Below are 12,156 nucleotides of genomic sequence, written 5' to 3' on the forward strand. Positions count from 1 at the left end.
CTTCTACCACGTAGGTCTTGGGAATCGAACTCATGCTATCAGGCTCGGAGGAAAGTGCCTTTACCTTGATGAGACATCTTGCCCACCATCTCACCATCTGCAGCTCATCTTGAACTAGTCTAGCATTCCAATGATATTTTATTTTAAAGTGGGTCACATGCTTGAGTGCCAGGCCATACCCAAGGCCCAGCTGTCTTTCATTCCCACTGTTGCCAATGCTAAGGAAGCGGGTTGCCGGGGCTTTAGAAGCCCCACGCTCCTGACTTAGGGTTTCAATTGCTGCCGTGAAATGCCACGACCGAAAAAGCAACCTGGGAGGAAAGAGGTTTGGAGGGGTTTCTTTTGTTGTTGTTGTTGGTTTTTTATTTTTTCATTTTTTTCTTTGTTTTATTTGGTTACACATCCCAAGTCACAGTCCACTTGGGAAGCTGAGGACGGAACTCAAACAGGGCAAGAATCTGGAGGCAGGAGCTGATGCAGAGGCCACAGCGGGGTGCTGCTTACTGGCTTGCTCCCCTTGGCTTGCTCAACCTGCTTTCTTATAGAACCCAGGGCCACCAGCCCAGGGCTGGCACCACCCACAATGGCTGGGCCCTCCCCCATCAATCACTAATTAAGAAAATGCCCCACAGGCCTGCCTGCAGCTGTATGTTATGGGGTTATTTTTTCAATTGAGGTTCCCTCCTCTCAGATGACTCTAGCTTGGGTCAAGCTGACATAAAACTAGTCAGCACGGCCCCTCTGTCCCAATCTCACTTCCATGGGGGGGGGTGACCATTTCTGGTCCCAGGACAAGCTCCTGGTTTGTTGCTCCTTATGCCAGGTAAGCACAGCAGGCACAAAGTCAATACTTACTGAATGGAGCTCTTCTAAGGAAGTGACTCAAGCAGAGAGCTAAGGTCATCCCTCCCCAGGGCATGTGAGCACCATGGCTCCCATCCAGAGAAGGAAGGCTTCTGACAGGCGGGGTGGAGGGGGTGCATAGCTTCCCGAGACACTGCCTTTGGGGAGCAAGCACACAGCACACACCTTTCTGGAAAACTGATGGAGGTCATGGAGGTGGGGCAGACTGACTCCCTCAAACCACTCCCACCTCCTTGAGAAAACTCCTGCCCTTTGCACCCCAAAGAGACTACCCCTGTCTTTAAGTACAGCAACCTAAAACTGTATGCAAAAACACGACAAAAAGGAAGAGAATGTCCAATGATTTCGGCCACCCACTGCCCGATACACAGCAAACACTTCCTGGGTGCTCCTATCAAGGGCTGTCACTTTCTGAGTTCCAGGCCACATTCTGGGGAGAGAGACAGTCCCATCTACGCTTTCCTGATACTTCGTACCATCTACAATTTATAGAAGAACTAGAAAGCCAAAGACCTTGAGAAATGTCCCAGGTCACTATCAGGATAAAGGTTTCAATTCTAAGCCATCTAAGTCTTGAAGATGCTTGCCACATAGTCAGTGCCCTTCCCTCTATGCCAGAGCCTTCCCCCGGGTAGGCCTTGAACACCTAGAATTTGTTGCCTGCTCTGCAGTCACATCCTGGGCTCATTCCTTCATCCGTGGCAGACAGCAGGAATCTTTAAGCTTCTCTGTTTTAAAACTTAATTTGCCAGTTCTTCCTTTAACAATATCCTTGATATCCCTGCAGCCCGTCAGCCTGGACAGGCCACAGGAGTAGAATACAGGGAGATGGATGCTTATTAAAACATTCAATTAGCCAAGTTGAAAGGATGCAGCCCTGGATGCTCCGGGTCGATGCTCGAAGGTTTAGAGCACACTCCCCCACCTCCACCTTTTAATAATCTTTTTCCATATTTATTACTACCCTCTCCAGATACTTCAGACATATCCAGCCAGCACTTGGTATAATTTGATATCTGCTCAGTCCCTAATGTGCCTTCTCACCAAATTCTCGCCCGATGCTATAGTATATTTAAGAGATTTATTTTCCTTGTTACTGAATGAAGGCCTCAGGAAAGGCAGCCTCATTCCAGGCTGAGGACCTGCCTTCGCTGCCCAGTGGCCTCCAGCAGGAACGTTTTAATACATCACTTATTAAAATGGACCTTCGGCCTTGGCTCAGGGCACCGGGCAGCTTCAAGCGCGAGCTGACCACATCCACACGCTGCCCCCTTCTGACCCGTGACGCAGTCTGTTGTGTGGGATGGTGGAGATAAGCAGGGCTTCAGAACAATACACCAAAAACACAAGGACCTTTAAAGGCTGAAGGACAATAGCTGAAGCAGGGAACCGAGCCAAAGCCTGTCCGCACCCTCATCCTGGATGGTGGGCTCTGGGTTCCAGTCCTGCCTCCGCAGCTAACAAGGCACTTGGCAGGACTTGTCCTTTCTGAGACCTGATTTCTATTGCCCGGTCAGGGTAACAACAGCGTCCATTCCATGGGGCCATTGTGAGTCTGGCATTCACTAAAAAGCCCACGGATGCAGGTGATCTTTTTTGCTTCTCTGGGGCCTCAGTTTCTTTGGTGATTGGAAAGTGAATGTCTCTGGGTTTCTAGGGCTGTTGGGACCACCGTGAGAGGTAATGGATGAGAAAGTACTCGGTAACAGCAGTGCCGTGATGGGGTACTGACAGAAACCATGACACACCCAAAAAACAAACAATCTTTTCACCTGGCCTCTGTCCCTCTTAGCAGATTACTGTTTGAACAAAAAGCAGGCCCTGCCCCTAATTCTCTCCCCAGCACTCCTTGGCCTTCTAGGGGAGAGTATACGTTGCTTGGCTCTATAGAGCCTATAGACCTTCAATTCCCAAAGGGAGTGCCTGGGGTCAAGAGGGAAGACAGCCAAACTCAAGAGGAGGACCATGTGCCTAGGAGAATGAAGTTGGCATCTGCAGGCATCCGCAGGCTGGGCACTGCCAGTTCCCGCTCCCCCATCAGTCCCAGTAATGACCACAGGGTAAAGAACCCTGGGCTGGTACCCATGGAGGCTATGGGACCTAGCAAAGGAGATGACACATTCACCCTCCCCTTCCGGGTCCTCTAGAGCCCCTGTTCTGCAACCCCTCCTGTGGGGACTCTTACCTGATGTCTGAGTCACTGTGAGCTGTGTTGTGACTCCTTGCCTGACAGCTTTACAACAAACATATTAAAAGCTCCAGGCAGTGGGGGAGGGGAGTACTCCTCCCAAGTCCTCTCTCCCATCCCACCCCCAGAACCCGGACCCCTCACTGCCTCCAGCTTCATCAGAGATGGCGCTATCTCCCCACACCCTTACACAACAAGCTTTTGAAATGGGTGATTGGAGGCAGGAGTAGCAGGTGCCTCTGACCTCCTGGCTAGGCAACCCCAGAGAATAGATCGACCCACAGGAAAGGAACAGTGGGCTCTGGAAGTTACCGGGAGTGTGTATCCCCAGCCCAGCCCAGTCCCTAATGATGCTCACTGGGTGTTACCAGAGGCCCCATATGGAAAGTGGTGTTGCTCCTCCTCTACCAGACCCCACGAGGCAGAAGCCCGGTTATCTGCTCTTTGCAGATTAGGGAACTGAGGCTTCCAGAAGTTCCAGTTCAGAGAGCAAGGAAATCAGAGCTGGGAACTGAATCCAAGTTAAGAGAACCGACAACCTCCCCCCCTTTCAGCAGGATGGCCAGAACCTTGGGGAAGCCAGGAGGAGCCCAATTTGCAAAATTCAAAACCCACTGAATTCATTCTCCGGGAACTTGGCCCGTCCAGCCCACTGGCAGATGCCCACCACCCCTGCCGCCCAGATTGCTTTATCCCATAGACCAAAGCCACCAGCTCCTCATTCTGGTCAGATGGACAGCAAGTACCCAAGAAACAAGGTCAAGGAAAGAGAGAGACACAGGAAGAGTTCTTTATTGTACATTGGAGAAATAGCCCTGTGTGCGGGTTCAAGGTGCAACATACAGAATGTGAAACCAAGAAAAGAAGGAACTGGGGGTGGGGACCCCTTGAGGTCCAAAGTTGCAAACAAACCAAAAAAAAAAAAAAAAGATGGTAAAAGATTCCTCACGCAAGAGGCATTTTTTTTGCAAATACCATGCAAACAGGCAACTGGCGAGCCTTAAGAGAACCCTACAAACAACAGGAGCAACACTCCGAGCATTCCTGCACATGGACTCAGAGCACAGGGGAAAAAAGAAACCAAAATGCCTTTTGGCGTTTCAGGATATTTGGCACTCTTGTGATTACATTTGATTTTTTGTTTTTTACAGTTCATTAAAGAGAATAAAGTGACACACTGTTTGGGAATGAAAGAGGGGGCTCACACAACAGACTCCAGGGGAGGTTAGAAAATACTCAAGCATTATTTTTCTTTGTCTTTTTTTTCTTTCTGACATATAAAACGTGTTGTTGGAGTTTAACCCGGGCAAAAAGCTTTGCTGCAACAAGGAAACACAAGCTGCACAGTCCACCTCTTTAAAACAAGACAAGGATTCTCCTTCAGCGTCGGTCCACAGAAAAGTTCCCTTCTGCTCTGAAACGCATGTCCGAGAACTCCAGAAGGTGACCCAAGTAAAATGGTTTCTACAGAGATCGTTTTCCCCGATTTTCTTTTGTACATCCAAGAATAAACAACATTTTTAAAAAAATAATAAAACTGGACAGCATGTCACATCCAAGTGCACAGGATCATTTCTGCAAGATTAAATAATGTAAACATTGGGAACAGCCAAATCAGCAGAGACGGCAAGCACCTTCAAGTACTCGCTGCTGCTTCAGGAAGTGGTTCAAACTCCAGATCGAGAATTGCACAATATTTACCATATATAAAAAGAAACAGGTATTGATTCTGACAAATAGCCGCAACTGAGACTTTTTTCTTTATATGTGTGTATACAGTGATTTTTTCTTTATATGTGTGCATATAGTGATTTTTTTTATGTCGGTTTTTTTTTAACTTTTATTTTTGTAGAGGAGCCCAGAGCCTTCTCCTCCTCTTCCTCCCACCTCATCTGTCTCCCGGCCTGACATGAGACACAGGTTGTTGATTTCATCGTAGGTAGCAATCTAATAATAAATTTCAAAGTGCTTTCTCCTCCTCATGCTTTTGTCAATAACTGTTACGGCCCGCCACTCTTCTTTTTCTTTCCCTCAACTCATTGTCTTTGGGGCAGTTAGACACCAGGAGGTGCCTTGTCGGTCATATTTTTCAGCACGTCATCAATCCTATCATCTTCAATAACAACTGCAAAAAAATAAAAAAGGAGGGGGAGAGACGTGTGAGAGAGCTTGGGCCTAGCCAGGGGTCTCAGACATTTGGTCTATGCTCATTAGGGGGGTGCAGAGGAGGGCGAGGAAGGAGAGCTGGCTGCTCCACGCAGGGCAGGGCGAACAGCACCACCGTCCTCGTTTCCTGTTGAGGGGTCCCTTCCCTGCCTAGCTCTGAACTGCCCTAACGCCTAACCCGCGGTTCTAGCTGGATTCTAAGAAAAAACGAGCAAGAGGAGATATCCCAGCGGCCAGCTGCAGCCCGGGCGCACGACGGCCCTCAGTGGCCAGGCTGCAGCCCTGTGCCTTCCCAGCCCGGTGCATCCATCTACCAAGAAGTATCCGAGGCCGAGAAAGGAGAGGAGAGGACGCTGAGCTCTTCAGGTCATGGTGCTGATGGACCAGGCCAGGCCGGGATCAGAGAAGCCGGGAGCCAGGAAAGGAGGCTGGGGTCGGTTCCCACGCCGATCCACCGCTGGAGAGTTCAGGCCTGGTCTCCGGCGGGTGTCCCCCTCCTGCTCGCCTTCTCTGCACCCGGGGCCGGTGGCCTCCGCCCCTCTGCTCTCGGTGCCACCGCAGAGGGCAGAACCTCCCTTCGCTGCCGCCTGGGGCTCTGCCTCAGGCCGTCTCTTCCGTCTCTTCTGCCAGTCTCCTGTCTCCACTTAGCCTTTCTCAGTCCCTCTAAAGCCACGGGATGATTCTGTCCAGGACTCTGGGTCTCTACGCTTGGATCTCTGTCGGTCACCCTCATTGTTGCAGCTACCTCAAGCGTCCTCCCTAGACTTGAGTACCCGGCTCGCCGTCGCTCCCGCTACAGCTCCCTAGCTGGAGCTTTGTCTCCGGCTCTCAGCCCACCTCGGTCCCCCGGGTAATCTCCTTCCTTCACCTCGGCGCCCCAGTCTCTTCGGGCAGCACCCTGCCTCTGGGTATCTCTAGGGCTTCTCCAACTCCAATCGCCCAGACTAGACTAACCTTCTCCCCTCTGGCAAGTAACAGTGAAGAGCCTGTTCACCCCCTCGTCTTCCCCAAAGCCCCCCACGCAGACCCCTAAGGATCCTCTGCCCAGGGGGGCAGAGCGGAGCGAGTGCAGCTGCGACTCCACTGCGCAAAAAGGGGGAGGGGGTGTGAAATCTAAAAGCAAACTTTGGTGCGGTTGAGGACGAGGGTATAAAAACCTTGGGTATAAAACCCTGCTACTAGAGGCCACCACGCCCCCGGGTGACCCCGCGGTTGGCCGGGACAGATGGGACGAGTGCCCGAGGCCCGATCCAGCTTCCGCCGCAGGGGGGATCCCTAGATCCTGCAGGAGGTCCCCTGTGGCCGGAGGACCCCTGCTTCCCCGCCAGGCCGCAACACCAGCACCGCAGGGGGTAAGGGGCGGAGAACTCACCGCGCTTGCTCCTGCCGATCTGGCCCAGCTTGGGCGGCCGCTTGTTCTGCCCGGCGCCGAAGAAGTTGTTGGTGTCCTGCAGGCGGCACGAGAAGATCTGGCCCACGTCGCCGCCGTCGCCGTAGGGGCTCAGCTTCTCGTCGCCGTAGGGCAGCACCTCCGACATGGTCGCGTCCGGGGGCTCCGAGGCGGCACCTCCTCCGCCCGCGTCCCCGCCCGCGGAGGACAGGGTCAGCGGCGCTGGGGCCGGGGATGGCCGGCCGGGGACGGCCCTCGGGGCTGCCGCGGCGCTGGGGCCGGCGAGAGGCCGGGGGACACCGCTTGGGGCAGGAGCGCGCAGCCCGCGCGAGCGACCCAGCGAGCGCCCGCAGCTGAGCTGCGCTGCGCTCGGGCTCCGCGCGCGAGTGGCGGCTGCTCCGGCGGCGGCGGGCAGGACTCACATCCTCGGCGCGCTCGGGCGCGGGGCGGGGGCCGAGCCGGGCGGGGCCTCGACGCGCGGGGAGGAGGGTGTCCCTGCGAGCCCGGAGGGCGCGGGACCGAGGGGGGCGCACCCCGGGGAGCGCGCGGGCCGGTCCTGCCGCGGGTGCGGGCGGCGGCAGCGACTAGGGGACTGGAGAGCTGCAAGCGGCCGAGGGGGAGGGGAGCGAGGAGGAGGGAGGGCGGGGGGGGGAGGAAACCCGGAGGGAGGGAGGGAAGAAACCGAGAGGGCGACGGGGAGAAAAACAGAAAGACGGAGGGAGGCAGGGGGAGCGGCGGGAGGGGGTGAGGAAGGAGAGAGAAAAGAAAAGAGGGGGGAGACTAGATCTGGATCAGAGAGGCAGAGCAGAGAAGCGTGAGGAGAGAGAAACAGAGGGTCGGAAAGGGAAGGAGAAGGGAGAAGAGCGGGGAAGAGGGAGGCAGGGTCGGAGGAGCAGCCTGCAAGCTGCGAGCAGAATGCCGGCCCAGGCTGGAAGCGAGGCGCCGGAGGAGGGCGGGAGGAGGGGACCCGTGGGCCTCGGGGAGAGATCCCTGGAAGCCAAGCGACGTCACGGGGCCGCGCCGGACCGCGGCTGGCTTCCTGCCCCCGCCCCCTGTCCCCTCCGTCCGGCCCGCGCCGAGGGGCCCCGGTGCGCCCCGCCCTTCTCGGCCCGCGCCCCTCCCGCGCGGTGTTTACCCGACCCGGAGCCTAAGCGCGCCGGCTCGGCGGGCTGTGACTCCCGAGGGGAACCCGAGGCTGCGGGAGGGGAGGGGACCGAGGACGCACAAGCCGGGAAAGGACGCGGATGCTGACCTCCCTGGAGGCCAGTTGCAGAGGCCGAAGATCCCAGTGCACCGGGGCGACCCGTGGGTACGCCTCTCCCTTCCCCCCCATCACACTTGTGCCCCACTTAGACCCTGCCAAGCATCCCTAATAACTCACTCTATGCCCCCCGTGCCCACGGATCTACCAGGAAGGCCTTTTCCTCACTTCTTGTCCCTCTGTGCTGGGCCCTGGCTCCCCCGGGACAAGAAGGAGGGGTGGAGAGGGTCAGCCCCGCCTCCCACAGGGTAGGGAGAGCCTCATTAGGCTGGGCTTGCCGGGGATGCCCGGCTCCTAGCGCCCTCTGACTCCGCTGGGGACGTCCCGGGCCTCCGGCCCTCTGCTCTCCGGGACCTCCCTTACAGCAACAAAATTAATAAAACCCTGGGGAGAGACTGCGGCCTCAAAACCAGAAGTGTGCTCCTGCACCCTGAGAGGGAGACCCGGGCAGCCCTAGAGGCCTGAGAGGCACATCTGTCAGCCAGATGGTAACTCCAAGGGAGCAAGGTGCGTGAGGAGCTCTCATTATCCTCGCCTAGCCTGGAGCACCTGCTCTCCCCGTGGAGACCAGACCGGCTCAGCAGAGCCGCCCTAACCCCAGAGATAGGTAACCAGCCCAAGGTCAGCAGCCTGCTGGAGGAGGCAGGGCCAGGAAGCTAATCCTTGTCCCCAGGTTCCTAGCTCACCTAGCTGCAGCGGGGAGGCGGGGTGGGGGGGGGGTGGGGGGGGTTCCCACCAGTATCAAAAGAACTCCTTAAGGTTCTCTTGTAACATCTAGAACTCCAGCGAGTGGGACTGAAGGAAAGGGAGACCGGTTTGATGCTCTTAGATTTGGAAGAGGGCTGCTAAGAAAACGGAGCCTAATACCCCCCCCCAAAAAAAAGTTCTTAAAGGGATGGCTGGTTTCCAAAGGCCAGACCCCAGGAAGAGAGGAGGAGGTGGAGAAATAGGAGAGAAGGGCTGTGCCAGGTGGAATAAGCCTGACCTCTAGGTTCGGGCCTGATTTGAAATCCCAACCCTGCAGTTCCCTAGCAGTGAGGGAAGTGATCTAAGCTGCCAGTGTGCCCCTCAGGACAGTTAAAGAGGGGGGAAGTGAAGTCAGACTCCTGAGGCAGGGCTCTTAGTGGAAGCGCGGTAGGCAAAGAAGAAATGGCTCCCTTTGTGAGCCAGGGCTGCTCTTTAGCCATGCCCACTTCAGAGCCACCTGGCTGGGAAGCCTCCCCAGAGATCACCCAGCCCAATATGTTTACCTCCTCTTGGACAAATAAGGTTGAAGGTGGCAGCCCCCAGGCTCCCAACTCAGCACCCACCCCTTTCAGGAAACAAAGGTGGCTCCTAAGCACATGGGCACTGACAGTCTGAAAAGCATCTCTGAGGACTGGGAATATAGCTCCGTGGTAGAACACTTGCCTCACTAGTCACGACGGGTGCCCCGGGTGCTAGCTCCAGTCCTCCTGAAAAAATGTCTCTGCCGTTATTAGGTTGTTATCTTTGGAAACTCAGCCTCCAGAAGAGGGCAGGGCCGGGAGGGTGGTGTGTTGCTGCTCAGGTAGCTGAAGGTTAAATGATCCGCCCAAGGTAGCATGGAAGTTCTGCGAAGAAAATTGGGAGTCCAGGGGTGGTTATCTGCCTCCATCCTTCCTGGCTGCCCACATCACTCAAGCTTTGACCTTCTGTTTCTCTAGTCTGTGGTTGGGCTTCTCTCTAGCCTGAGTCAACACCTGTCTTATAGACTCCATTTCTAGAGGAGTCTCCACTCCAGAGGCCCACAGCTGTACCAAAGATAGCAGACCCTGGGGACAGCATAAAGCAAGGTAGAGATAAAGATCACCCTCCTCCAAGACCAGAAAAAAAAGAGCTGCTGTTGCATAGTCTGGGGCCATCAAGTTCAAATTCCTGCTCTGCACTTCCCAAGCTGGCGATCCATTCACCTCCCTGTGCCTCGATTTCCTCTCCTATTGCTTAGTTTAAATATAAATTTGCCCACAGTGTTTGATCCCCAGCTGGTGGCACTATTTCAGAAGATTTTGGACGCCTTAGGGGGTAGAGTGTAGCTGAAGGAAGTAGATCACTGGGTACGTGCTTTTGAAGGTGTTCTCTGGTCCCCAGTTCCCTTTCTCACTCATTCTGGCTCCCATGATGTGACTGTCCTCTACCACATAGCTCCTGTCACTTGAGGAGCAGAGAGCCAGCTGGCCATGGGCTGAACCCTCTGGAGATGTGAGCTAAAATAATTCCTCTCAGTATGTTGTGTCTGTCCAGCATTTTGTCACAACAATGTGTATTGCCCTGTTAGCTGGGTAAAGACCCGTTAGACTCAGCGGTCTCCTCTATGAGAGGAGACCATGCACACATCATGCCTGGCACATAGTAGGCCTGCAATAAATGTGGTTAAAGCAAGTGACTCTCTTTGTGGCTGTGTTTGGTTTTGCTTTGTTTGTGCTTTTGAGACAGGGTCTCACTGTGTAGCCCTGGCTGTTCTGGAACTCAGAGATCTGCCTCCTGAGTGCTGGGATTAAAAGTGTGTACCAGGGGCTGGAGAGATGACTCAGAGATTAAGAGCACTGGCTGCTCTTCCAGAGGTCCTGAGTTCAATTCCCAGCAACCACATGGTGGCTCACAACCATCTAGAATGAGATCTGGTGCCCTCTTCTGTCATGCAAGCAGAACACTGTGTACATAATAAATACCTTTTTTTAAAAAAAAAAGTGTATACCACTATTCTTGGCAGCTTTTTATTTTTTTATTTTTAAAAAAAAAAAAACAGGGTCTTACTTTGTAGCTCAGGCTGGCTGAAGCTGCTGCCTCAGCTTCCTGAGTGCTGGGGTTGTAGGGGAACATTCCAAGTTCTTTGTGTCTTTTAATAAAGTGCTTCTCACTCTAGTCTCTGATGATACCATAAACTGGGAAACTTGGAGATGAGAAGAGCCCGGCTTCCTTTCTGTTCTCCCAGGTGTGAAGTAGAGGGCTGGGACTCGGCGAGGCCCTTGGCTTGATCTCCGTTACTAAAAGATCAAAAACTGCTTGAAGCATAGGCAGGGGCCACAGAGCCTATCTCAACTTCCTCTTAGCTCTCACCTGAAATTTCTTCACTAGGTCTAGACCTTTCCTCCGGTCCTTCCAGCACATTCTACCATTAGAAGTTTGTATCTAAAGCCCCTGCTGTACCCTGAGCACCCAGAACAGGTAAGACACAGGAAAGAGAGTCAGTATAGAGACTCCCACCGTTCCCATCCCCTCCTGTTTCTTCAGATGGGGAAACTGAGGCACAGACAGCAGCTTCAGAAGGCAATGACAAGAGTAGGGAAGAATGCAGCTGCCACACATCCTCTGATGGCTGGGTCCCCAACACCCACGTGGCAGCTCACGACCCTCTGCAATTCCAGTTCTGGGAAACTCAGTGCTCTCTTCAACCTCCAGGCACATATCGGGACACAAACCTATAACAACACCCATACACATTCAAACAAACTTGATTTCAATAGGAATGGAGTCAAACCAAGGCTGCTAGAGAGGAGACAAAAGAGAAGGTCCCCTTCCAGCTCAGAGAGACCACAGAGCTCCGACCCCATGCTCCTTTCTGTGCAGTGAGTGACCGCTATCTGCTATGCCCGCACCCTACTGGCCACCCAACACATTTCCACCCCCAGAACCTTGCAAAATGACAGAGATTTTCACCTCAAGCTTACAGATGAGGGCATCCAGGCCAGAGAAGTTAAGCTAAGTGACAGTTCAAAGCCACCCTAACAATGAAAGGCAACAGGTTCCAAGTGGGGGTCAAACTCTCCCATTGCTGGGTGGCAGTGCCTCCCTGAGGATGCCAGGAGCTCTTTCATCTCATACGTCGCCCTAATCAGTGAAAGGGATAACAACTCTTTTCCCAAGATGCAAAACCTTGTGGGTAAAAGTTCTAGGAGCCTGGAGTTCCTTTTGGTGATGGAGAGAAGGCTGAGTCAGCCTAGAAACAGCCACTTTAGCATTTCTCATTGGTGCATCCTCAGGACAACATAGCATCATTTGGCACTTCCAACCCAGAAGAGGCAGAACCAGCTAAGAAGATTCCTGGATCCGGGGTCAGACCCAAGAGAGCTCAATCCTGACCAGAGAAATGGGATCACTAGCTGCTGAGCCCAGACCCCCATACAGAAGGCCAATGAGCAACAAACTCTCTGGATGCATTCTATAGGACTGCCGTGTGAGAAAGGAGTCCGCTTCATCACAATGAGTCCCGAATGAGGAAGATAGCGGCCTTTCCAGTCACTCCGAGGCACAGAGACTCTGCTTAGA

At 54.1% G+C, this 12,156-nt stretch overlaps 1 protein-coding gene across 1 annotated transcript; it reads right to left on the minus strand.

Moving 5' to 3' along the window:
- Positions 1 to 3,820: 3,820 nt before the first annotated feature.
- On the minus strand, positions 3,821 to 7,940 carry Camk2n1 (calcium/calmodulin dependent protein kinase II inhibitor 1). The gene is made up of 2 exons (XM_057785149.1): positions 6,591 to 7,940; positions 3,821 to 5,177 (listed from the first exon to the last, which is right to left on the minus strand). Exons 1-2 carry the CDS (start codon positions 6,754 to 6,756, stop codon positions 5,107 to 5,109), a joined length of 237 nt encoding a protein of 78 aa, XP_057641132.1. The 5' UTR covers positions 6,757 to 7,940; the 3' UTR covers positions 3,821 to 5,106.
- Between the last annotated feature and the right edge of the window lie 4,216 nt (positions 7,941 to 12,156).

Source organism: Chionomys nivalis, chromosome 11, assembly GCF_950005125.1.
Source record: "Chionomys nivalis chromosome 11, mChiNiv1.1, whole genome shotgun sequence".
Lineage (NCBI taxonomy): Eukaryota > Metazoa > Chordata > Mammalia > Rodentia > Cricetidae > Chionomys > Chionomys nivalis.

Bases quoted from the DNA above. Each gene is read 5' to 3' on its own strand.
- Camk2n1 (XM_057785149.1), bottom strand. From the start codon at position 6,756: ATGTCGGAGGTGCTGCCCTACGGCGACGAGAAGCTGAGCCCCTACGGC. The intron at 5,178-6,590 runs GTGAGTTCTCCG...ATTTTTTTGCAG, and splicing joins GATCGGCAGGAGCAAGCGCG to TTGTTATTGAAGATGATAGG.